Below are 27,256 nucleotides of genomic sequence, written 5' to 3'. Positions count from 1 at the left end.
GGAGACTGCCTCTTGCCAGGTGAGTAAGTAGCTCTGCTCTTCTTTTTGTTTTGTGTGACACAAAGAACAAGTATTAATAACAAATAAAAAGGTTTGTCTTCAGTTTGTTCCTGAAACAGCAGTGGAGGTATCAGAGTGTCTACAACAGGGAGCAGACTGTGAGTGGATGCTGAGGAGGAGTGGCTGGGTCTTAGCTCTCCTCTGGGCAGAGGGCTTGGGCAGGCACCTCCAGCCCATGGTGCATCCTCATCTAATCAGGAGGTCTCCTGATTAGAGAGGGAGCCCAGGACCTGAGTGCCAATTTAAATTATTGCTTCATATTGTGAAGGTGAGTAAAATGGTTCCTCTTACCCCAATCAACAGCATTCCTTCCCCAATGAGAGGCTTTCCCCACCCAGGAAGTAACAGACAATAAGACTGGAAACAATTTCTTCACACTATATTTTTACCTGTTTTATTTAGGCTTTGACTAGAAATGTGACAGCATTTTCAGGAAAGACAACAAGCAGACCATTTCATCCCACTAACAGTTTGATTTTTGCAGATTTCTGCACTCTTGGCTTTTGCAACACAAAAGAGTTTGGATTTTTTCCTTAATTTTGTAAGAAATTTTTTTCATGACAATTTATGAGTTTTTCTCGGCTGCTTTTGGGTTTGGGATTTTAAAAATAAACAATTGTTCTTGCCTTTTTATTTTACTTTTTTTTTTTTTTTTTTTTTTTTTTGTGAACAGCACTTGCCCACCTTGTCTTATAAAAATGAAATCAGATGGATCAGAGTGATCAGCTGAGCTGGGATGGGGTATATTCTTTTTTAATCTGCAATGCTGATGTAAAACTTTTTTTTTATTTTTTCACATATCCTATGAAGACACTGCTTGAAGTGTCTAAGTAATTTTAATCAGAGGACTTGTCTGAGTAGCGATTATTTTTTGCATTGAAATACAAGCCTAACTTACCTAGAAGAAAATGTTCTGGCTCAGCACAGGCTTTGCTAGACTGTGCATCCAAAATCTATTTCTTTCAAGATCCTTTCCTTCTTCGTAGTTCTGAATTGCCTTAGTGAATGCTCATTTTTGGAAATGCACCTGCCTTGATTACACACAGGGAGACAAATTTTGATGAGCTGCCAGTATTGGCTTAACTCTGCTCTTGCTTCTGGTAGCTACAGAAATTACACCATTGATTTCAATGAGAACAGAATTAAGGCAACTGTAAGTTCCTCCTGGAAACATAACTCCACACTGTTAATCAATTGTATTTAACTACAGCAGTTAATAAAAAAACTCCAAAAGATAAATAACAATAATCAAGTTCTGCCTGCTTAATAAAACCCACAAAATGCTTTAAAATCATGTAAAATAAAACCTGCTTTTTTGTAAACAGGCAATACTGAGTAAGCAGGAATTCATGGTCCTATCTGGATGTTAATTGTACTCGAATATTTGAACAGGGATCGGTCATAGGCCTAAAATACCTAAATACTTTAAAATATATTTATAAATAATCATTCTTTATACATCATAATTGTTCTTTCCACACATCAAAAACACAGACTTCTGTATTCCCCAAGAAAAAAAAATGAAGGATTACTTTTGCTTTTGGCACAAAAAAGTAAAAATGAAGAACAAGCACCACCCTTATGGAAGTGCATGAAAAGCTACCAAATTGGTCTTTATTTGCCTTAGGGCTTTTTTTTTACAAAAGTTTTAAATACAGGTTAATATGTAAACACTGTGCACACACTGAGAGTTTGATGCTGGCCCGTTGAAATCAATGGCAAATTTCCCATTAATGCAGCAGTGCAGGGTCAAGCTCCACGCTGGTAAGGTGTGTGCAGGCCGAAGTCATTGAGGGGTGCAGGAAAGCAGGAGCCCAGGCGCCGCTTTCAAAACCAGCCGCCAGCAGAGTCCGACTTGGTGCCGAACACCTTCTTGCACATGTTGGAGTTTTCCTGGTGCAGGGGGTATTCGTTCCCGGCCAGCGTGGCTGCCTTGCCCCTCCGGGCCGTGTAGCGCCTGCCGGAGGGCAGGCTCTCGTACTTGGTCATGTGCGTCCTGCAAAGACACAGCACCGGGCTCTGCCACCAGCAGGTCTGGGCACAGCTTGCACCCCGCTACCAAACCCTAGCACACAGGCCCTTCCACAGTCAGCAGACAGAAGCAGCAGATGTTTTACTAGCTGCAGAATAGCAGACACTGTTTTCTTAGGATTTCCTGAAGGTTCTCAAAGTCTTAAAACACTCTCAGGTTTTTAACCACTTTTGGATGAGAATAACCTGAATGGAAATCTGGCACAGGCTCTACAAATGTTACCTTCCTTAGGTCTTAGCAAATAGGGATTAGAAGAGAGCAATATACCAAATAAAGCAAATTTAATTACTATTCTTTGGCTACTGAAGAACATCTTTTTAACCTTATTCAACAGTTGTTTAGTTTTCAGGAAAACTGGTGCCTTAATAAAGTATGATAGAACACAATGGCTGCAGGAGTACCAGACCAGGTACTTTTGTTGACATGAGTAAATAGCAGATGATGAAGAGAGCTTTCCACTTCAGCTCATGTATGGCTTTGCACTTCCTTTCTCAATAGTATAATAGAGAACTACTGCTGGCAAAACCTGAGGTCGCCATCAGAACTGATTGCACACAAGGGCACTACTGTCCTGCCACTTCAGTTAATTCACTTGCAAAGTCAAATTAAAAAATTGGACTGAAGCGCACATTCAGAGCTGATCAGTTGTGATCTTCAGAAAAGTTATTTCTGAATCTCAGGGAGGAATGGGTTAGCAGAGAGGTCAGTGTGTGTAACAGCCTGCACTGCACCTCATCATGTTAGGCTGGAATTTGGCCTCAGTGGATAATCTCGTGTCTGTGAAAACCAAAAGTTCCAGCAGCTGGCTGGAAAGACACTTCAGAAAGTGTGTGCTCTTAGTTCTTACCTGAATGGAGAGTCCACTCTATCCATCTGCATACAGACCAAAAATGGGTACTGTGAAAACTGCACTGTGGAGATGAAGTCTAAAGCTGTTTCTGTTTCCAAAGTGGTTTCCATACCAGTTTTTACAAAGAAGGAATCCACCTCGGTGTTACCAGCTACAAACATGGCTACCCTACAAAAAAAATTAGGCATTACAATTGTTTCAAAACACATTAAAAAAGAGGAAATTGAATTACAAATAGTCCTACCACACAAACAAAAACTGCCCTCAAAGCAGCCTGTTCTCCACCTAAAGGTATATAAATTCACGCGAGACCAATGGGAACTGGTGTTATCCAGGTGGAAAGGAATAGAAAAGTACAGACATTCTCCCATGCACATAACTATTTCATTCTATTTATTTAGTTGCTTAATTCTAACTCATCTGCAAGGTCTTTTATATTTAAATTTGTGCCATTGGTGCTACCTTGGCTCAGAAGCCTAAGGTGCCTACAGCTACAGCGTGTGCTGGGGGTATCTCACCGGTTCTTGACGTTGGTTTTGGATTCCCGGTACCACAGGCTGAACTCCATCCCTCCGGAGATGTCGATGGCCAGCCCACCCATGAACTCTGCACTGGCTGTGGGCCCAGACTGCAGCTGGATTTCCTGGAGCCATGGCAAAGCACAGGTTACTGACTGCACACCTCTGAGGTTTCCTTATTCCCTTTGGTCCTGCACTCACACCACTTGCCATTTTGCAGGAACAAAAAGGAATAGAGGGATGTTCTGAAAGGATGGAAAAACCATCCTGATGCACCTCCCTCCCCCGGAAATGGGATGAAGCTACAGCAAGGCACCTTGCATCCTTCCCCTCTCCATGTGTGCCAGCTGGCATCATTTCTGCACAGAGTGTCACTGCAGGGAATATCATGTCTCCAAGAGCTACTGCACAAGCCTCATGGAGGCTGTGACAGCAGTCCAGCTAAATCAGATTGAACTCCTTGCTGGAAGCCCAGCATAGGTGCAGTGCAGAGTGACCAGCACCCCTGTACTGGCAGTGGGATGCTGCCACTTGTGCAGTGGCTGCAAACCCACCATATGACAGGAATTACCTCTTCAGTGGCCGGGTGGCCAAACCCATCAACTAATGCACCTTAATTGGCATTAAATGCATTTTCTATCAAATATCAAATGTGCTCATGGCTTCATGAAACCTGTAAGGCTGGACTGGAAACACATCCATGAAGTCAATTTCGGAAGTGGTAATATAGCTCAGGGTCATGGCAGTTCATTCCTTTTAAGGTTTGACACACAGCCAAGATTTCAGGGTTTACCCAGCTTGGCAATCTATCTATATATATTTGTCCTGCTTCTCTAAGAACTAGTGGATTAATTCATCATTTTAAAAGAAATATTAATTTGGGAAAAGCTTCTTTTGATCATGTGCCTCATATATAGGACACCTTCTTCAGTCTCACAGATGGTTTTCTCTCTCCTCTCAGGTTTCTGTGCCTGTGGTATTCTCAGCATCTGTAATGTTTCGGGCCTTTATAGGATATGTGGGAATATGAATTTCCTGTCCCTTTTTGATGTCCAGGCACCCTAGAAGTCTCTATTCTCTTCTTAGCTATTCAGTAGTCCAGTGGCTCCAACTAATGCTGTCCCAAGATTTAAGAAAGAAGCAAGCAGAGAGTCAGTCTAGCTTCCTAATCCCTATAGCAAGGAGCAACATCAGGGAAGGGTTTTGTTCAGAACATTAAAGTTATCTGGCTGTAATCGAAGACTCGGATAATTATGGTAGCTGTACATGCTTACTTCACCTTTTAGGGTAAGTTAATTATCCTTGAAATTATTTCCTTGACAGAACCAGCTTGGCAGAGCCATCTTGGCAGTCAGTTGCTGCTAAAGTGGGCTTGAGATTTAAAGAATGCAGTGGGCTGGCTGTGGCTTATAAATCCAGCGTGACCCCAGCAAGTGTGGTCATATGATGCTCTGATTTCTTATTTTCACCCAAGTTAAAATCATGGATTGAAATTGAAACCTTTCTGAAATCAAAGGGAGTTTTTATATTGACTGCAATGAGACATAAAATACTTCCCTTGTTGGTCTGTTTAGGTGTAGACATAAAGCTTGTTTTACTTTATTTTACTTTGCTCTTAATTGGGACTGGATTGGTGGGTAGCTGCTAATGAGTGAGGAGGTAACAGTATACATGCTGGCAGAGACAGTACACACAACCAGAGGAGCAGATATTTTTAGATGTATTGTCACATTACATCCAAGAATATTAAAGTAGGCTGGGTTTACAAAGGCTGCACGGTTCAAGACTTTAATGCTACCTAGAATTAAGCTGTATTTGTCACTGAAACCAGCAGAGAAGTTAAAGAGCACTTGTCTTGTGTTTTACTAGCTCATCTATTTCCTTATTTATAGCTCAGCCCCGTCCCTCGTCTCATGTGCAAATCCAATCCAGGCTGATGGGAGGTGTAAATCACAGGGACCCAGCCTCCTAAGGAGAAGTATTTTCCTTTGCTTTCCTATTTTAAGCTTTGTGTCCCATTTGTAGTGGAAAATGTGACCCAAAAGATCAGAATCAGTCATTTTTTACTGTTTAAAATGCTGAAATGTGCCATGTATCAATAAGAAAGTGTCTTTAAAGTATATTTATGTATTGCACTGTAATGCAATCTTACTGTAATGCAACATAGAGATGGCTGCAACAAGCACTTCTCTGGGAACTGGCTACCTTCCACTGGGGTCTGGCTTTCAAATGGCTTCTCTGACCTATCAATACAGTATTTCATTTCTCTGGGCTTCTGGCAGGTGTGTTGCCTAGGAGAACTATTAACACTGCTGAACTTTAATGCAGGTGACCTAGGAGTCTCAAAAATAGTTTTATGAGAGCTGTTTATTTTCTAGCAGGAATATAACTTCTGGGTTATTCTTAGCCCTCAAACAACACTGTGGCCACAGGGAAGTGCCAAAACCATGTTGATGTGCTGTTGAGTTGGAGTGTAGCTATAAGACCATTCTTAGAAAGATGGGCTGTGCTTAAAAGGGAGCTCAGCCTGAAGCTGTGTTCAACAGTGCTTTAAACCATTCCTGCTTTTGTGGGGTATGGAGGTAAGACACTGCTGCCAAGGCATCCAAAAAGGCAGTGACTGACTGAAAACCCTGCACCCTGATATTGTTAAAAATGGCCCACAGTCCCAGCCTGGCTGCCCCAGACTTTTGAGAGGCTCTCCAAAGGCAAGGAGTGGAGAATTTGCTGGCGAGCAGAGCTCTAGGGGTGCCCAGCCAGCTGATTCAGCCAGAGTATGTCTGGAGCTTCGTGCATGCACAGCAGTTGGAAATATTTAGTTCTCTAAATGCTCCTTGTGCTCAGGACTAGACATGATTATCTTTCTCACCTCTGCGGTCTGTTTGTTAAATAGGTCACAGCAAAGTTTTTGCCCATAATCTGCGTGTGAACTGTAAAGCACTGCTGGAATGAGCTTTAGTTAGCCAATTTGGGCACTACTTGGGAAGCCCTCTGGACTTAAAATACCATTAGAAGGAGCTGAGCTGGGTTCTGGATGGGAAAACCTGTCATGTGCAGAGGGTGTTTCTGCGTAATTTTGAGCAGAGTGGATCGTCTTATCATCTACTTCTGGCATTTTCTTTGGCCAAGAATTAAATGGGAAAAGCCAAAAGTAAAGTTTGAGACTGCAGATGTTTTGTGAGCTGAGTACAGCTGTTAAATCCACAGGTCCTAAGGAGATTCCAGCTTGAGAAGAGCAAAGATGCTGACCCTGCACTTTGAGAGAGATGTCTAGATTCTTAGTCCTCCAATAACACATTATGTAGCCAGTTATATTTCTATGTAAATCTATTTAAGCACAAAATTAGCAAATCATTTGGGATGACAGTTGCATAAAAACTGTGTAATCCTCATTTTAATTGCTTGTTTTACCTAGAAATAAACAGTTGAAATTTGGACCTCTTAGCATTGTTCTTTGAAGCATAGTTCTCTGATTCATTCACCTGACAATTATTGCCTAACTGGACACAAGGTCCCTGGACAACTTGTGAAGAGGAAAACTTAGGTGGTCATATGGGACAAGAGTGTATTACAAGAAACTGTGGGAGGGGAGGTCATAGCTGAGAGCAATATGAGTTTGCAACAGGAAACTCAGTTGCATTTGCTTTTGTTGTTTCTGGTTTATTTTCTAGAATATCTGTTCTCACCTTTGTTCTAGGTTGCTTTTCATGTTATTTCATTCTGGTTTTAAATACCCATGACTTTTCTATTGCTCTCCTAGAAAAGGTAACCTGCGTAACACTGGTCAAGTTTCAGCATTAAGAATAAAGAAAATAAGGTGTCCTACAATAGCAGTGTGGGGGAGGAACCATCTGTGCTTAAGAGACAGAAAAAGAAGCAAACAGTGTGCTGTTAGTACCTGTAAGAAATCTGTGAGGAGGACAAGTCCTTTCACCACATTCATGGGATCTCCAGTTGCCGAGAGCATTTTAGACATTAAATCACCATACCCTTGGAAAAATGTCACTGGCCTCAGCTGGAAACCAAACAGAATGGCTGACATGCCAGCAAAGGAGTCCAGGTTTTCCTCGCCTTCATCAGGAGTTGCAGCTATTATGGACTCCAGACCCTGAGCTTCGAGAACCACCTACGAAGGAACAGTGATACAGAATCAATGAGAAAATCCTGCCTGACTCAGACTACTAACAACACCACATATTTTGTTGATGTCTAAATGCCTAATTCTAATTTATGTAGTTGTAGTGGAAAAGCTATGAGGGTGAGACTAAATGGAACTAGGAAGAGTACTTAGAAAAATGGAAAATAAAATAATCTCTTGCCATGTTTTTGCCCTTTAGGTGCTGAGCAGGATTTACCCACATGCGGATCATAATCCTAAGACTAGTTTTCTTTCAAACACATTTTCCTTAGTGCATATAACTATTTTTCAGGGACAGTTGGGAGGAAAGGCCAGAGGTGTTCCACTGCAATATTTTTGTCCTGTATAAATTTAGGAGAGTTATAATACTGAAGATTCTTGCCGATATCAAGAAAATTCTAAAATACAGACATTGAAATCTCTTTGATTTGTACATATGATCTACTCTTTGAACCTGAACTGGTACCTGATTTTACAAACTCACAAAGCTTTTATTGATTACATCAGAGAAACAGCATAGGCTTTACACAGACACAGACCACAATGTATGATGAAAAACAAAACACTTGTTTTGTTTATGGCAACTTATGCCACATTGTGGGGTTTTCCCCTGTTACTGGTTTTCCCCTGTTATTGGCTTGTTGTCTGCCCAGTGCAGCAAGCCTTATGGTCTTAAGCATTAGCTGAAGTGATTTAGAAGCTGTAAGAAAAGGACCACATACTGGCTAAGTTATTGTGCATTGTGTGGCTGTTACCTGGATGGCATGAAGGTCAGTGCTTCTGTCAAAAACACGGATGTTCATGTTACTTCTCCGTAAAATGCCAGAACCAGAGTAGAGAATGTCGAGGCTGTATGTGGATGACACATCAGGACCACCTTAATTGAAAAAGAAAGAAGGTACCTGTGACTACACTAGTGGATTAATGGAATGTTTGGGAATACAAAGAGGGTTCAAAGGCAGTTTCATGGTTACATACGTGTTATGTATCCAGTGTAGGCAGAGGAAGAGCCCATCTTGGAGAAGCGATCGTAGTTATGGGCACGCATGTCCTTCAGAACTTGCCGAACTGTTTTGCTGTGGGATTTCAAAACAAACAAACAAACAAACCCACTGAGATACAAAAATGTTACAGTACTTTTTCATAGAAAGATCAAATTTGAGAGGGTGAATTTCCCAGTTGGAAAGAGGGTCTTCCAAACCCTAACCTTTTCCCACTAAAAATCTGCCCTAACCCAGTCTCTCTTTCAATTTCAGGTACTCCCTGCAGTCATAGGAAGAAAGGCAAGCAAAGATCTTGCTTGAAAATTAATGTTTTTAAGAAGATATATATTGATTATTTTCATTCTCACACTCTGATGTTTAAAATTTTTCCACATCGCTGGTTTTGAAAATACAGAAGCAAGGGACCATTTGAGAGACAGAAGACATTTTTCACAGTAATGCAAGTCAGATGCCCAATTATTTTTTGTACCTGTGAAAATGTGAACAGCTATTAAAATAATGACATTGAAATTAAGGGATTTATTCTGAAATAACAATACAAGGGACATAAAAATAAGATATTCCTTTATACTCTCCTTAAGTTTTAGTTATTCATGAGAACCTGTGTGTTCTCTGTAAGGAAGGGCTGTATTTATTTACACTGAACTTAATGTACCTGGAAGGCATTTCAAAGCGCAGTATATCTTGGATCATGGACAGCATGTACTTGTTCATCTCCATAGGCAGTTCCCCAATGGAGAGCAGGATGTTTTTCACTTCCATGTAGGATGGGTTACTGTTTAAGAGGATGGCAGCTGCTGTGGTTCTCACTGTCTTTTCGTGGATTTTGCGAGTCTGGTGGTATATCCTGTTCATTGTTTCCTTCACCTGGTCAGGAAACACATTATTCACTCAGTGCTCATACAGATGACTGGGCAAAGTACAGGTTGGAATGTCGTTTATAATATCAGCTTAAGTTAGATTAGTTAGCTCCATAGCTAAGGCTAATACATAAGGATATATTTTCAGCATCATGTTTTTCATGGTCCTTTTGGAATGTTGAGACATGTATAGCTCAGTGACCACAAGGACAAGTGGGACATCTGTTATGTTCTCTCAGCCACAGACCAAATACAGCCTTACACACTGGTTTTAAAGCAGGGCTGTAAATAAGTAGCAGCACTAAGAACAAATGCAGCAGTGGTAAGACAGAGATTTTCTTGACTGTTAAGGAAACATGTACTTTAAAAACCAAGAATATTGTTATTTTAATTTTCTAGATAGTGCCTGTGGTGGCGTGTCCCTGAGAAGATTGTGACACATCTTTGTCACGGGGGAATTTGTGGAAAGCCATGTAGTCCCACTGAATGGCCTCCTATATGCTCATTGCAGAGCAGCACCCGGACAGCCTCAATCCTGATGGCCAGCAGGTATGAAATGGAATACAAGGTAATGCAGCAGAGGAAGGACCTCTTGTCCCACTGTTTTCTATGTCTTTTCCTATTCTTAGAGGCTGCAGGGTAAAATGCAGCTATTTTACCCTTCTCTTACTTTGTGTGCTCTCCCTGTGTGAAAGCACAAGGAAGAACAGAGCTGCACAGGTGCCCAAGTGCTCCCTCTGGCGAGCAGAGCCCGGTTCTCCCTGCAGACTGCCGGCTGCCTTTGGTGGCTGTGTGCGACCCTGGAGCCAAGGGCTGACTAGCATGTGTCCACCAGTCCATTCCTTGCCTTCAGCATGTTGACTGCACCACACAGCTTGGTGCCATCAGCAAACTTACTGAGATTGGACTCAACCTCACTGTCCATGTTGGTGATGACAAGAAATGAATTCTGTGAATTTACCCTTTATTTTTAATACAGTCTCCTGCACTTCTTTTCTTGGGCAGCAAATTTTCTTACCTCTTTGGTGAGAAAAGAAGGATCATATCTCTGCAAGGCAGTGGCAGCAAGGCTGCTGATGGGCCCTTCTCCTGACTCAGCATACTTCAGGAGCACTGGAATTGCTTCGGGAAGGAGTGCATTCTTCAGTGCCAGCAGGTACATCTGCACGTTGTCGTCTTTGCTGGCCTTCTCCAGCCTATTCAGAATCAACCTTTTCGCTTCCACAACAGCCTAAGAAAATCAACAGCACATTAAATGGTGATCATAAACCTCCCTTTTTCCCCTTGCAGGAGCAGAAGGGGCAGGGCAGGGTTCTGGCATGTTTTGTGGCACCGGGCTAGGAAAGATTTCATTTGTACGTTGATGGCTTCCTTCAAGCATAACCAAAGTGACTGCAGCCACAGTGACACCTGATCCAGAGTGTTAGCACTTGCCAGCTGCTCCTGATCTGATTCAGGGACTTCACAGGTCCTCCTTGTGGGGCCAACAAGTTCCCACAAAAAAAGGCAAGGGAAGTGTTCTTCAGTGCCTCAGAACATGATGTTATAAAAGTACTTGGCAATTAACAAGGGACATTAAAAGGGCCTGTTCAGGTAATTAAAAGGGCTCTGTAAGTTTTCAGTGCTGTGCTGCAGTGCTGAACAAAACAGATCCAGCTGCCTTCTCTGATCATTCTCATCCTCTAACACCAGCATCTACTCAGTTCATGCTCAGAGTAAAAGTCTTCCTCCTTCTATGGATGTTCAGGGCACAGTTGAATATTTGAATCAGTGAATTTTCTTTACAGAGGTGAAATAACCTAAGATGATTGCAAATAATAAACAGACCCTGAGTTGGCCAGTGTTTCTCTGAGGATATGCAAAGCTTTTGGACAAGACAGCACAAATACTGCTTCTGCTGACAGGTTCAGCCACAGAAATGGGAAGAGACAAGATTAAAGCCTAAATCTGATAAAGTAGAGGTCATTATAAAAAAAAAAAAATACAATCCTCTATCAAACATAGGAGTTCATGGACTTATTTTAAGTGGGAGAATCTGCTTCCCATGTCTGTCATGCTCCCCCAGTAATGTCACCAGGGATTGGTCCTGTGTGTTGCAGACCAGAATTTGGGCAGCAGTGACCATCAGATACTCACTGGCAGCTTGCAGCCATCCCTGTCACACAGCTTTCTAATGAGTGCTCCCATGACAATGACAAGAGTTTCTCTGATTTCTTGACTGGCGACATCTCCCTTGAACTTCTCCTGTCATGCAAAAGCAAAGCTGTTTAGTGTCTCAGAGTAAACACGACAAGCCACACTGCTGTGGGTTCAACAGGTTCCCTCATTTTCTGTGAACAATAATGCAATGCAAGGGCAGTGATTACCACGATGGCCTGGGCTCAGGCTAAGCACAGCACAGCTCTATCATTACATATATATTACATATAATAACTCAGTGTCATTTTCACCTTCAGTTACATTCAGTGTCTCAAGTAGATTCATTTGGAAAAAAAAGGGGGGATTTACAGTTCTGATTACAGAACTTTCATAATGCAACAATCAAACAATCCTCAAATTATTTTCTTAACATTCAGTATTATGTTTCTTTTTCCAGTAATGGATTTTGGTAATATTTTACAAAGTAATTAGACTTTCAGTCTGGGTATAGGAATATTTGTTGCTTGCAGGCTTTGTGTTAATAGCACACTTATTGGAAACCCTGGAAGGCATAAAGAAAGGAAAATTAGAAACAGCAACAGTTGTTTCTTCTTCTCTTCCCCTTTGACTGGGACAAGGCATAAGAATATTAGCTCTGTTGTGTTTTTGTTTTTTTTTGTCGTTGGACTTACAGTTAATGATTTCAGGAGAGTTTCACTGGGATGAGAAGCAAATCCACAGGCATACAGGAACCGCTCCTGCAGGATAAAAGTGCTTGCATCCTTAAAGTCAAGAAACTCCAGCATGGCCTCCAGTGATTCTGGGGTCTGAGCCGAGGTTACAGCATCCACTACCTGTGGACTACAAAGAAGTGCAAATTAAATGAACACATCCTTGCAATGAGCCAGTCAATACTGAAAAGACTTGGCTGCATATTGAGAGAAAGAAGCTTATGTACTGAAACAGCTCTTCATTGCAAGTAAGAGAATCTTTTACTCTTGTTGGAAAAAGTGTCCCTGAACTTTCACCTCAAAATGGCACACAGATTCATATCCATGGATAGTATTTTAATTTATGCAAATAAGAGACAAAAAAAGTTTAAACACCCAACCATCACAAGTGTATTAAAGTTTACAGGAAAAGGCTGTAGTTTTAAAGAAGTGTTTTAGTACTGCATGCACAATGAAACATAGAGAAAAGGCTTCTATGCTTCCCGAGTGACTCTCAGGTTTATCTCCATTGCTAACAACTGCTACAATTTATTTGAAAGATCCCAACCACATGATTCAGAAATGCTTTTCAGCTCTCAAGTTTCAGTGTGCATGCTGTTCACAACCAAACTCTAATACTCGGACAATTCCCAGGCATCAACATTGCCTGGGAGTACTTCTTTGTTGTATTTCCTATTGAAGGAAACCAATGGGAAGTCAAGAACAAGTTATAAGGTGTTTCAGAACAACTATTTGGTTTGAGAACCTTTGGCTAAACTACAAACCATGTTGGCCTTGCACTGTAGATACAACCCTGGTGGCTGAAGGGTGTGCTGAAAATTTATTATATTACAAGAACAAACATAACTTTAAAAAAAATCCTTTTCCTGTAGACAGTACTGAACACTGGGTTTGCATTGCTAGGACATCACCAGCAGAACTCAATCTCTTTGTATGCAATCTGCCCTTCTGCATTTTTCAGTAATTTAAACCTTTTAAAAGCTTGTTCATGGTAACTTACAGAAGCTCTTTATTTTCACTTTTAATAATTTTCAGTATCTCCTCCTTCGTAGCTTTCCTGATGTTCTGAATGAAGGACAAAAAGCTTTTTGCTGCATCAGGCTTGGAAAGTTTGTCAGGATGCATTTGTTCTCTGATGTTCTTCCAGTGCTCAGAAAGCTGCAAAACAATTCATATTATGTGAAATCTCTCAGATTATAGCTTCAGTTCTCAAAATCAGACTAAATAAATGCTGATATGATTTCAGCTACTTTGAGCAAATGCTGTTGCTCAAAGTAGCTGAAATCCAACAGACCTATGATCCTTTAGCTCAGTATTAGGTAATTTATGATATCCCAGCACAAATATCTTAGAAATCTTTCTATAGCTGTCTCTCTTCCAACTCTTTATTATTTTCCTGATGTTGTACATGACCTTCACTGCAATCTCTTTTGGAACAATAAAATTTATTTATACTGTAACTGGAATAAAGGGAAATCTCTTCTCTTGCAAATTTACTGTGCTTTCTGGTGAATATTGTGTTTGCCTTATGTTCCCATTTTTCCCTAAGTAGACTTAAAAAAAAAAAAGGGAGATGCACAATCCCCAATCCACTAATTAATCATTTTTTTTGAGAAGATGGTAATTTTGGGTTAGTACAGAACAGGATTAAATATCCAAGAAGTTATTCCCAGGTTTTTTTCATAAAATTTCATAAAAAGGGATTTGTAGCTATTGTACAAAATAAAAGGTGAGATGATGGTTGCTGTATTTATTCCCACATCACATTTTTTACCTGAAAAAGCCAACATGGTAGCAAAGCACCCATATCTGTCCTTCCAATTACACTCCCATAAGAAACTGGTGCCAGTATTTTGACCTTTCTTCTCTCCCTTGCCTTTGCCTCTGTTATCTCAAGTTATCGAGAACATTCCTTGGTGAAAACTCAGCTGTTCTTTGCAACAGCCTTTACTGCAGTTTTCCTGAGTGGGAAATAAAAGTAGCACCCATCTGACCTTCACTAAAATAGTTCCCCTCTGTGGATTTTGTGTTGGGCAATAGCACTTGAACCTGCTGGCAATTAGAAGTATCATTCATCAGTACAGAGTGCAACTTCTATTGACTGTAACAAACAATAATTAGGCAACAATGATTGAGACATAGGATATTTCCTGAGGATTAATAACCAGCTGGGAGGAGCTCATGTTCTGAGGCACAGATGGGTCTTTTAACCTCCACTGGTAATTAGTGCTTAGCACCAAGGTCAGTGTAGCTATTATTAACTGAAATTGGATAAATATATAGGTCACTTTTTATTCCCCCTGTTGAAGTTGCACCACAGTCCAGCAAAAAAAAAACCCTCTAACCTCATTACTCCTACATTTTCTCCTGTGCAGAGCCCAGCTGTGTGGGCTGCTCTTAGGCAGTTTGGCCCATACCCTAGAGACAAGCAAGGTGGGAGATGCAAGCTGGAGCTATCTCAAGAAAAAGAGAGTGGAGAACAGGCCTTCCTTGGTGGGTGCTCAGGAGCAGCTGCCATCTCCTGCAGTGACCATGGCATTAAAAACACCATTCACAGTTGACTTTTCTGAGGGCCCTCATTCTCCTGATGTGAATGTCAGGCAGTTTGGATTTAAAAACCCAAACATTCAGGCACAAGATGCACACACTTCCACATGACAATTCAGCGTGGACACAGACCTGTGTTTCTCTGACAGAGAGATCAGAACAGAGGTCTTGTGGGCACTCTAGGAAAACTCCAATGAAACCAAGAGGTTCTAAACTGAGCAGGAGTCGGTTTTGAATGTCTGTGTATGACAGCTGCTTACCAATGTACAAAGGGTGGCTGCACAAGACAGAACAAACCCATCTCACCTTCAGAAGGGGCAAGAATCCTTCCCCATAGTAACCATGAGCATAAAAGAGTGCAAGATACATGAGCTCTTCTGAAAAGAGCATGCTTTATGTTGTCTTAACATAGAAATCTAGACCTGATTTTAAGTGCAAACATTTGCCATAATCTCAGAGAAGCTAGTGCTGCCATCTGGGAAATGAGGGTAGTAATGATTATTTTATCAAATTCATAAAGATAGAGATAAGACCTGTTACAATTTAAAAAGGGCTTTGAGAATGTAAAACCCTAAGGCATAGCATGTCAGCAGGGCATTAATGTATACCATGAAATATAAGTAGCATATGCTATGTTGCTGCTTTGGATACAGTGTTCTGTTTATAGAGCCCATCTTTTCATAGCAGTTACTGAAAAATACAGTGAGAAAGCAGAACTTCATTCTCCCTGTGCCATTAGGTTTATAATGACATAGGTCAGTCCCCAGGCAGTGCTCTGGAATTATACCCTGTGTTTGTTATCTTGGTCTGAAAATTATAACTGTTATGACAAACTCAGTCCCAAGTGACAAATTGGTCAGCACAAATCCCGACAGGCAGAGTCAAGGAAAAACCACCTGTCCCTACTCTGTTTAAGATGCCTTGATATTCCCTGTTAGAACTGCCCCAGCACACAGGCAGCATCATTTCTATATTCTCCAAATATTTTTTTTGGTCTTCCCTGTGGCTCAACAAGCATTAGATAAGAAAAATTATTACAGTGTAATGCTACTTCCAAATAATAATAAAAAGCAAAAGTTCCAATACAGGAACATATTTGTGCTCATAAGGAGTATCTCGGGAGGACTAAAATTCTGTGTGCTGAATAGAAACTATATCTTGCTTATCAACACTGGAGAATAATGATCCTTAATGTTCCCATTCATTCCTCAATGGTAATAGCATTAATACTGTTTGCTAAAAGTCACTGTAGTAATCTATTTAGGTTATGATGAACATCATTAGCAAAACAAAAGATGATGCATTTACACTGTCATGCTCTTAGCCTTCAGATGTCTTAAATATAAAAAAACAAGGCAATGTTTTTCCCAGGGAAAAATGAGAACATTATTGGACTCCCCAAGAACACTAAAGTCCCATTTTATACTTGCAAAATATCTATAAAATCCTAACAAAAGACTTCCTCGGGGTCAGGTAGTAAGAAGACGTTAAATATACCACCAACAAATGCTTAGCCTGCCTGAGGAATGGCTAAAGAACTTGAATCCTGGGAACAGATCAGCTCCTCCATGATAAAACTGTTTACAAACACCAGTCAGCAATCTTAAAATTAATTTTCACCCAGAGGAAATAAGGTGCACCCAGCTAAAGGCTGGCAAGGTGAGATAAAACAACAGGGTGCTGTATTTTCTAGTGATCTGGAGAAATATTGCAGTCTTTAAAAGAGAGCAAAAAGGTTGGTACTTTTAGTGGTAGATCTTACGACACTCTTGTGGGGTGAGCACCATTGCAACACTTCTGTACTCCCTACTCCAGGGTGCATTTTATATTGCTATGCTGGACCTGTCCTAGTTCTGCTTGGACAGAAAATTTGCTTTCACACTTGTCCTGCTCAGCTAAGCAACCTGTTGTCCAATGAACCTGTGTTTACTTACTGAAGGGCACTTTTTGCATTCAGATTTCACTGGCTCTGCTTCCAGGGCAATGGCAACATAATTGGGGTCCAAGGTCTTGATCACACCAGCGACTTGCTTTGCAGCGATCAGTCCCGTCCCAGCTTGGACTGACTTCAGCTCCAGCCTCTGCCTGCACATCCACACAGTCAGGACACCATCAGAGCCCAACCACCAGCCCACAGATGCAGAAATCACACCAAGGGGAAACAAAAAACCCCTCCGCAGACTAAAAAATGTAGAATGCAGACTGACTAAATTCTTATTTTAAAATGTTCAGAACATGGCAAGTCTGTGGGGCTTTTAAGGTAACAGAAGCAATTGATACCTGTGTGAGAGACTTTCTAAAGCACAGATTTGTTATACTTGATAAACAGCCTTCAGTATTCACATACATTCTGAAATGTTGCATATATTTGTTCTTAAAAGATCTGGAAAGTGAAATTTTTGAATGTACTTTTTCTTTTAAATATCTATTATTACCGAGTTGCCTGAATTATTTATCTTGTATGAGTATGTCCACACTTTCAGTGTTTTGGAGTCTGGAGTCTAACACAGATCTAGGTTTCACTGTTGTTTCCTTTCTATGCAGTAGATTTTATTTTCTATGCTTCCAAACTCTCATATGCTAGAAATGGAAATCCATCAGAAGTATTTCTTGAGAAATGAGATGACAGAACACCTATAGCACTAATGGGTAGATTAAGAGGGTTTGGCCAATTCCTGCTGTTGCCTGTTAACTTCTTATAAAAGCCATTATTTATTATTTGTGGTGTGGTAGAACCCTTAATCAAAGTTGGACCTGGTACCTGGCACAGTTGGACCTGTATATGGATAAAAAAGAGACCTAAATCCTGGAGAGTTCACAGCCTTAGATCTTAATTCTATAAAACCTACACATGTAACCTAACTTGAAGCACTAGTCCTCCACCATCAATGACAGCCCAATTGCCCAACTTACTTTGAAACTATTTTGGCACCTGTTTTTCGTCGGTAATTCAGAGCAAAAACAAAATTTTCTTCTGCCTTAATGGATTTAATGAAACTGTCTTCCAGCACATAAACTGTAGCAGATGTGGCTTTTGTACTGATATCCAAGATCTGAAAATAATTAAAACAGAAAGCGGGTTATACAACAAACAACATAGGAAAAGAGCTCACTGTTCCAAATGAGGGCAAGACTTGGAATGAAGCAGAGCCATATGAGGAAGGTGCATATAGGCAGGCATCTCAAGCCTATGAACCAGGTTTTCAAGTATTCCCTCTGCAGTAAGTACCCACTCACTTCTACACCATGTGCTTCAAATTTAGTATGTACCAGGGTAAAGGACAGTAGGAGCAGGGGAGGAAGATGTGGAGCAGGCTGCAACTGAGAAAAGACCCAGTACTACATTTAGTTTAAGATATGCTTTAAATAAGACAAAAATCTTTTCCAGAGAAATATCTTGTAAATAAGATTGTCATGTTCACAAACAGATCAATGAACAGATTGTTATGTTCACAGATCAAACAAGGTGGCTGTCTTTGCTTCTTGTTTTGTAATCAAGATGATGTCTTTGTAGTGTGAAAATGGGCAACCCAGTCATAGCGTTAAGGCAGTTACTAAGAGAGTGTGTGGTGTGTTTGTACTTCTCTGAGCTCAGAAAGGTCAGTTTCTGATGTGGAGAATCCCAGTGCCTCCAGCAGGTGTCCAGCCTGTCCTCAGCAGTGACTACTTAGAAAGTCATTTACTAACTGGAGGACCTCTAGGGCTGTAGTAGGGCTTCATTTACCCCTATGGCACATCTCCTGTATTACACCTGTGCATGAGGGAAGCCTTTGACCTTCCAGGCAAGCCTAACCAGGCTCCATTCAGGAGTCAGCATCTTGCCTGGCATTTACAGCAGATGGGGAAAAACTTACTATTAACACTATGACTGTATCTGTATCAGCTGAGCCAAAGTGGTTTACACCACAGGAGAAACCCATTCCCTGTTCTCTCCATGGGAACTACATGTGACATTTGGGCTAGAAAAACTACAAAATTTACATATAGAATCTGCTTCCTCTAATGCTAGAAGGACTTCTGAGAAGATGAGTAGGGGCTGCTAAGAATATATTTTAAATAGGAAGAATATATTTTATTTTGTTAAAGAAATCATACCTTGTTGTGGCTGGTAAATCCTTTCTTTTCTATTTCACAGGAGTCCAGGTCTTTTATTTTAGTCACTTGATCTTGCCGCACATTGTAAGTAGTATCACATTTCCCAGAAATGTCCACCTTGGAAAAGAGAGTTAGGTTAGGACAATTTCTTGAATTTATCTTTGGGACACCCCCCAACACCTTCCAAAGATGAAGCATTTTCTCCACTGCTGGAATCCTGTACCTGAGATGCTGTACTGCTTGGGTTTATTTAACCGTTTTGAGGATGTCAGTGGTTCTAACTATCTGCTTTGGATTGGCAGGGGTACTGTTCATTAGATGGCTAGGAAGAAAAGTAACAATGGCTGTTTAAAAAAAATAATTAGGAAATACCAGGCAGCTTACACTATACTCACAAGTTTGAGTTAAATTTGAGCTTTGTTTAAGGGGACAGGTTTAGAAATATAACAATGGAAGGCAACTTAAATGGATGCAGCTAAATCAGTGCTGACTTTGTGTGGGTACTTGGATTTAGAATGGGATTCCACTAAATTGAATTTAGGAATCAGCCAACTTTAAAGAGCAGTATAATCACTTTTATAGTGACCTGGTTTAAGGTGGTTTATTACCAAATTGTGCTAGATTTATAAAGGCATTTTAAATCAAATGGATTGCACTACTTCTTTATGCTAATTGCAGCGATTTGATTGGTGCCACCAAATATGCAGAAGACTGTCCTTAAGTCCCTAACCTCAAATGTTATCAAAGGACTGATTTCTATCACAGTTCACTCTTTCTGAAGTCAGCAGGAACCACAGGTCTGCCTTCCAGAGGAGATCAGGCTCTGCCTGTTCCTCATGTGATGATAATCTTGCCTGATAGAGCACCATACCTCACGGGAAGAGCCAGAGTGCAGCTGCAGCTGGAAAAGGCTGGCCAGACCTCTCTTAATGTTCTGAGTAAAACCAGGTTCATTTTGATATGAGTAGAAGGTTTTGATCTGTAGGAATTGAAAAAAACAAAAACAAAAACAAAAACAAAAAAAACCAAAAAAAACCAAACATATAGTAAGCATTCAAAAGTGTGTAACAAATCTGGTTAAATTAGAAAGGAATAGTGAGGATCCACTCTAGAAAAACCTTTACTTTGGATCTGTTATTTGCTTATTTTGAGCAAACTGTGGAGGCTGCAGGGCCTGGCAATAACTGTACAAACACATTTTGGCCTTCAGCTGAACCTAAGTACAGTTTCAGTGCAGTGAGCATCTCTCCTCCTGGAATTAGAGAGAATTTAGATGGGAAATGGGAAACTTTTCATACTTCCACAGGCGACTCATTTTTCTGCATAATCCTCAGGTAATCACTCCCCACAGGGGCATAATATCTGTTGCACTTTAATCACAGGTTACAAAAACTCAGGATGAATCATAGATAAATCACAGATAGAATGACTTCAATGACGTGTCAAACATATCACAACCTTTGCACTTCATGGGTCAACTATTGTGCTTGAGCCTCTCCTCTGGTAACAAGACTTTGCACCTCCACTCTGCATTCAAGGTGCTTTAGAAATGCCCCTTTATCTGGAACTGTAAGTGCAACCAGTATGTTATCTTGGGGTAACCCTGAAAAGTGAAATTTACTGTGCCAGGGTTGAAATTGTCATACCACAAAGAAATCATAAAAGGAGCATATAGACCCTACCACCTGAGAAAAAGCTCAAGTTTTAATACTATATCTTAGCCTTAGCATATGAAAGTGTGCAATGTATGAGGAGCAGATGCATTCTGTGTTCTTCTGGTTACCTCTGTTCTGATGTAGGGATGTGTGCAGTTCACAGCCAGCGCTGTCCTGTTTCTTTTTATGTTGTGTAAAACTGATGACAAGGCTGAGTCTGAAAGTTACTGAGCAGGTCTGATAGCAGCTGCAATTCAGCAGGCTGAGCTGGCAGCCAGGGTATGTGCTCAGTGCCTATTTACAGCAGGAGGTAAAGATCCTGCTGGGATAGAGTGTCACAGCTCTCACTGCACTCTGCAGATGGGAAAAGGGAGTGTGACCTTCAACCTTCCTCCTTTCTCACAGCCCCTCCTGCCCCACCTGCTGAGCATTGCTCGGGCTACAGAGGGGAAAATGGGGCTCTTGGCCCAATGCCACAAGCAACAGGAGGGTGAAGGACCAGGGGCAGGAGACAGAAGCAGCCATGGCTTGAGCCCCACCACTCCCTGGCCACAAGAGTAGGCTGAGTACAAGGGTAGCTCTCATAAGCAGCTCTGCAGGGGAAAAGAGAGTGGGATGGATGTACTTGAATCCCCTTCTTAGAGAAAGTGTGTTAGAGAAAGGGGGACACTGAGAGCTACAAATGGACATGGGTGCTCCTGTGCTGGGACAGCACTTTGGTGTTCTCCCAGGGTATGATATAAAACCCAGGCACATGTTGAGACACATCGGCTCTCTGACCCTTCTCTTCTGATTTTTGGAGACTGTCTCCCAGTGGGGGAAAAACATATAAGGCTGTAGGTCTTTCAGCATCAAGCTCATTAACTTGGCAGGTGACACAGAAATAAATAAGAAAACCAAGGAGCTAGGAAAAGCAATCCTGGTAAAATACTTGATAAGGGTTTAAAAAGTGATTAACACTCTACTGAGTTCCTCACAGACTCTGTAGAACATCCCTCATGACAAATTGTATCTGCTTTTCTGCCTTCAGATCTTGGACAAAATCCTGCCCTGGCTGAAATCAATAGCACAAATCCCACACAGCAATTGTGCATATATCCAATGTGTACCTATCTTTGTGAATAATCTGCTCTTTACTTCCCCACTGCGTGGTGTTCTTCTAGGCTTGGGCTAGAAGGTAAATTACAGTCTGTTCTCAACTACTGTATTGCACACAGAATGATAGGACACAATGGCTTATTAAAAACACTGAGTGAATAGTGAACTGGTAAATTCTTCAAGTCTGTTACAAAAGATTTCTGTCATGTTTCCTTAGGGACTGAATTTTAAAAGACAGGCTCTTACCTTTCCACGGACTAGCTCAACCATTATGGGCCTCTGCAAAGCCTCCAGATACTCCTTCCCGATGATCTTCTCTGTGCTTTTTCCTTTGAAGATGTTTTTATCAGCTGGACGCTCATTCACATTTTCAACCTGAACATCTTTCATCTAGCAAAGCAAAAGCAGAGAAAATTAATGTAGAGAGCAGTGTAGAATTGGCCTGGAGTAGAGTAGATAGACTAAATCACATAATCAATGTTCTCTCTTTCTGCATTTCTGGTTCTGATTATTAATCTTCCATGATTACTATGTCAAAGTTTACAAAAGAAGCCAGTGCTCTCCACTGGGGAAATAAGTCCCAGAAAATGTCACCAGAAAGCTAAGTAACAAACCCAGTTTCTACTTAAAAAATATTTGCAGTTACAACTGAGGACAACCTATTGCCCCTCAGGTAAGGGCTTGCACACCAGTCACTTGAAGCTATAGGTGCTGTATGAAGCAATTTCTAAATACAGGAGACATTCTGAAGTGCTGGCTTATGATGTTAGATAGTTACTTGTGAAATCTTATTCTATAGGAATTAGATCATCAAAGCAGCTGGGTTTAGTTGATGAGACTCGAGAACAAAAGGTTTAGCTTGTGTTCTGAAAGTGAGTTCTCTGAGATTAGATCAGCAGCTAGATAAGTGCAGAAAAGATTGGGTATGTTTTAAGTTGTCTGAAGGCAATAATTACCGTAATTTTGACCAGCTGGTCATCATCATTGTCAGGATTTCTCCATAAGAGGTTGACATCCACACCAGAAGAAATCCGATATCCTGCACTTTTCTGCAGGGATGCTTTCACTTGATCAACATAGACTTCAGCTGAGTAAGCAAACTTATATAGCTTGTCATTATTTAGGCTGGGCCCTGTAGTGTGCCCTGTTTGGAAAGAAAAAACAAACAGCATTTTAGAATTGACTAACTCTCATAATCTACCATTTTCTCTAAGAAACCTTCAGAAAAATGAAAAATTTAATTACAAGCAAAAGATTTATGGGACTGATCCTACTACTCCTGATTACAGAGGCTGTCTCACTGAAGCAGCTGGGGTTTTTTGTGATTAAGTTGACACTGATCATACATATTTAACATAAGAAAGGTGACAAAATCCTTTTTCTAGCTCTTTAAGACTGTCAGATTCTTCTCTTCAGCTATGTTAGCATTACAAATTAATCCAAAATTATTTGCAACTCAAAATACTGTTAATAATCACACAATTTGTGTGCTTAGCAATGTGAAATGCACTGATGTGATTTGTTGGGGCCAACATAAATAATTATCTGCATCTCTTGCACATTTATTGGGAATCTTTCCATGGAGAGACTTGCCCAAGGTGACATGAATGTGATTAAAACATTAAGAATGTATTTTTTAGATAAAATAATTAAGCTCTTGTTCTTTCAACTAAATAATTGTTCCCATAGCTGTGTCTCTTCTGTTAATTTATATATTTTAAGGAATGTAAAAGGGAAGAGAAGGGAAAATAAGCTGGCTGTACACTAAGTGCTCTTAACATTCTCAAAGCAAACACACACAGAGTAACCTTAGGTGCTATCTGTAAGCAGCACAGCACCAGCCTCACACACCCAAATGCTGCACCACTGAATGCACTGGAGATTTCTTCATGGAGTTCAGGAGGTACAGAGCAGAAACATGCTCACAACAGAGGTAATCTAAGAAACACAAAGTGCTGTCCTCAGGGACATGCATCTCAATCTTATGACAAGTGCAGGGAAGGGCAGAGGAAAGAAGAAAAATCTCCCACAACAGCTCAGAAAAATTCTTAGGCATGCTGTAATGGAATCAGTGTCTTCAAAGCCCCCTGCAGAGATTCATCAGGCTATCCTGATTTATCTTATACCTCTCTGTTTTATCTGACTCACTTAAATAAGCTTCAAATCACTGCATTGTTGGAAAGGAAAATCAGTCTTATTTCACTTTAATATTTTAAAGCCCATTTAGGTGGGTGCACGGGTAGTTCCATCATGGCTGGATGGATACATTCTGCAGTTCAAAACCCCTGCTTCATTAAGACTTTGCATCACATTGTTTCCCTGTTCACTCAGATACCATAGCAGTGGATTAAGGTCAGCTTCAAAGAACCTTTCCCTGAGCAAAATGGACACTCCAGCAAGTTTAATCTGCAAGTTGTGTAAACTGGCAAAGTTACAGAACTAAACAGACTTTATGCCAGCTGGGGATGTGGTGCAGCAAGTCTGGTGATCCCAGTGGGCTCAGCCTGCTCACATGTGAGAGGCCAAAGCTGTAACTATTGATTTTTTCCCAGGGAGGTTGAAGGATTCATGTTGGCACAATGGGGCTGTCTGGTTTTGCATGTTTGTGTGTCTGTTTCCAAACAAAGTCACCAAGAGGCATGTAACCCTTCTTGGAGGTTTACTGTAAATTTCCTAGCCAATTTCCTTCCCCAGTTCCCTGCTTTGAAGCTACCTTACCCCTGAGAGTAGAGGTTGCTCAGTGCCTGCTCAGAGGTGGCTATGCCTTTCAGGGACAGATTCCCTGCAGTGCCTTGGAGCCAGTTCAAAATGTCCTTGGTTCAAAATGTCCTTGATTTGCAGCAGAAACTGCAGTGCAAAGGACTCAGTATTGGCTGAGATTTTAGGAATACCACCCACTACGTGCATTCTAAACACAGCCCCATCTACAGGAAAAAAGTAGGGGAATAGCACATCCAAGAGAAATTATTTGGGTGCTCAGAGACAAGTCTTATTAGTTAAGGCGCATGTTGTGGTTTTGCTCCCTCCCTATTCTCAGTTAAAAGCACCTTTCACCTACCCTCTTCCTTTCCCCACAGCTGAACACACACATGGTTTTATTCTTTTTTTGTAAGAGTTCCTTCCCTCCTCCTCCCTTTTAGCATTTGCTTATCCCCACATACAATAGAGCTGTTCCATCCTAAAGGAAACAGATGAGCAAATGATGCAGGACCTTCTTGCAAGTGTCATGAAAGAAATGAATAATTGCAAAGTATTCCTGGGAGCTAGAAGAACATGAGGTATTGAAAACTTTTACCAATTCACACATAGAAAACACTGCAGGAGCCAGGGCAGAAGACACCTTTAGTTGCCAGACTGGGCAAGGGTAGGCCAACAGTGGATGATGATAAGAGAAGCAGCAGGGATGAGGCAGTATTGAAAGCAGTCCCAAAGAGTTAGCACTTATCCCTGTGGAAATGGGGAACCCAAGAGAGACAAATGAAGAGTGTGGTCAGGCTGAGAGATGACAGATGACAGACAGAGGCACAGGGTCACTGAGCAGAACCAGTACTCAAAACAACAAAACTAAATTTTCATGCCAACTTCCACGAAGAAAACACCAGTACTATTCTGACAGGAATATTGCAACACCTTTCTGATAGAAACTTTTCTTAATAGAAAGTGACCCTTTTAGAAGCTCCTTCCTTTGTATTCAGCACAGCGCTGGGATCCTTGCTGCCTGTGCAGCCATTGACATTTCAGCTGATGGCAAGTGTCCCACTGCCTGAGAAGGGAGGAGAGATGGACACACAGACTGCCAGCAGCCCAGCCAAGCTCTCTGGGGGTCAGAAGTGCTGCTTGCAAGGTGGAGTGCATAACACATAGTTTGACTAGTAACGTTAAGTGTCTGTCATTAAGGGTAACATGCCAAGTCTATAATTAAATCATGATACTGTATAATACAGAAGGTTACACTGCATGAGCAGAGACAGCTGTCAAGTCCTGTGCCTTTTATTAATACATATGGCATGCACAGCATGTGTGTCTCTAACTACTTGCCAGCTCTAGCTTCATAAATCATTTTTGCCACTATCTCTGACACCAGATAGCTTTAAAAAGCAAACCCCATCCGCTTATTTGAAAACATTTTTCAAGTGGAACTGCAGTAGGAAAGTTTTACGTGTGCTGACCTACCTGAATCAAACAGAATAATGTTTCAATATTTCCAAAAGGCAGCGTGGCCTGATGAAAAGGTAAAACACTAATCCTAATCCCAGCTCTCACCCTGAGGCCCTAAGTGGCCTTTGGGCCAGTAATTTAGCTCTCAATCCCTCTGCACAAGAGAGAGGAAATCTGGCAGAGCTGAAGGGATGACTAATTCAAGGGAAAATGCTTGCTCAGTATCCTGGGGAATGTGACAAGCAAATACTACTTCACATCAAGAAGCTTTGTTTAATTGATATTAAGGGGAAGCTGGGAAGATCAGACACCAGAAATGTGGGACATTGGTACCTAGCCATAAACGGAATGTGGCAGTCTCATGAAATAAACTGACAGGTAAAGAGGCACTGCTTGCAAATTTCTCTCCTTTATAACTCCTGTCATGAGGGTGTATAGAGGCAGGGAAGAAGGAAGGTTGCTGCTCAGTGCTTACACAGTGTCCTGGATTCCCTGCAGAATGCAGGAGGTGGCACCCATGAGAGCATCTCTACAGCCCTTTTAAGAGCTTAGCCCAGGATGTTGCGCTCCCCCTGCTTCCCTTCATGATGAAGACATCCTCATTAAACTAAAAAACTCAGCTTAAGGTTACTGCTCCTCTAAATTTAATGGGAAGTTGTACATGGAGAGTCACTACTACAGACACCTTTCCTTTTCATACATTGGCACTGCTGAAGCAGTCTCCAAGATTTCATACCCTTGACTTTGTCAGGACACCTGAGTAAAGCTCTGCTCACAGGGTTTCTGCAGACATCCAGATTTTGAAGACTTACTACAGAGCAATGTTCTCATGAAATTAACAGGATGCTTCTTACTGACTTCAGTGGTAGCTGAGTCAACTGCTCAGAAGCTGAAACCTGGGCAGCCCTGAGCACTTCCTGGCTCTGCTCCACAGAACACTCCATGTGTTTAACTTCTGAGCGTGTGAAAAGTCCCTTTGAAGTCAGTGCCCCCACAGTATGTCCTGATTAAGCAAGTTCAAGATTTCTGATCTTCTGGTAACACCACTGCCCCTGTGCACTTGAAAACATCATCTCCTCCATCACCTCTGCTGAGAGGAATGCCACAAGCACTTAAACCTAGCTAGTAAATGCATCTTGTATTACTCAAGCATGTCTGAGTAAAGCTGATAATTTTCTGAAGCAAAACAGAGATCTGCATACACACACTGGTTTTGCCTCTGCTGAGGCAGAAGCTGAACCAAGCCCAGTACAGACCTACCTTTCACAGAGGCTGAGTAGGTGGAAATGATGCAAAGGAACAGCACGGTAAGAAGAATCATGCTGGACTCTGCCGAGCTCCTGACTGCAGCATGAAGTGTGAGAACCTCCA

At 41.3% G+C, this 27,256-nt stretch overlaps 1 protein-coding gene across 1 annotated transcript; it reads right to left on the bottom strand.

The window, feature by feature from the left end:
• Nucleotides 1-676: 676 nt before the first annotated feature.
• Nucleotides 677-27,256, bottom strand: MTTP (microsomal triglyceride transfer protein). The gene is made up of 18 exons (XM_058803781.1): nucleotides 27,146-27,256; nucleotides 22,684-22,871; nucleotides 21,974-22,117; nucleotides 19,846-19,953; nucleotides 18,975-19,091; nucleotides 17,793-17,932; nucleotides 16,814-16,964; nucleotides 13,333-13,490; nucleotides 12,294-12,462; nucleotides 11,599-11,706; nucleotides 10,481-10,693; nucleotides 9,258-9,469; nucleotides 8,577-8,674; nucleotides 8,354-8,475; nucleotides 7,359-7,586; nucleotides 3,461-3,585; nucleotides 2,940-3,110; nucleotides 677-2,056 (listed from the first exon to the last, which is right to left on the bottom strand). The coding sequence occupies exons 1-18, from the start codon at nucleotides 27,204-27,206 to the stop codon at nucleotides 1,888-1,890; spliced, it is 2,682 nt and encodes an 893-aa protein (XP_058659764.1). The 5' UTR covers nucleotides 27,207-27,256; the 3' UTR covers nucleotides 677-1,887.

Source organism: Ammospiza caudacuta, chromosome 4 (genome assembly GCF_027887145.1).
Source record: "Ammospiza caudacuta isolate bAmmCau1 chromosome 4, bAmmCau1.pri, whole genome shotgun sequence".
NCBI classification, from domain to species: domain Eukaryota; kingdom Metazoa; phylum Chordata; class Aves; order Passeriformes; family Passerellidae; genus Ammospiza; species Ammospiza caudacuta.
Note: the sequence above shows the minus strand (reverse complement) of the source record. Positions and strands in the feature narration are given on the sequence as shown.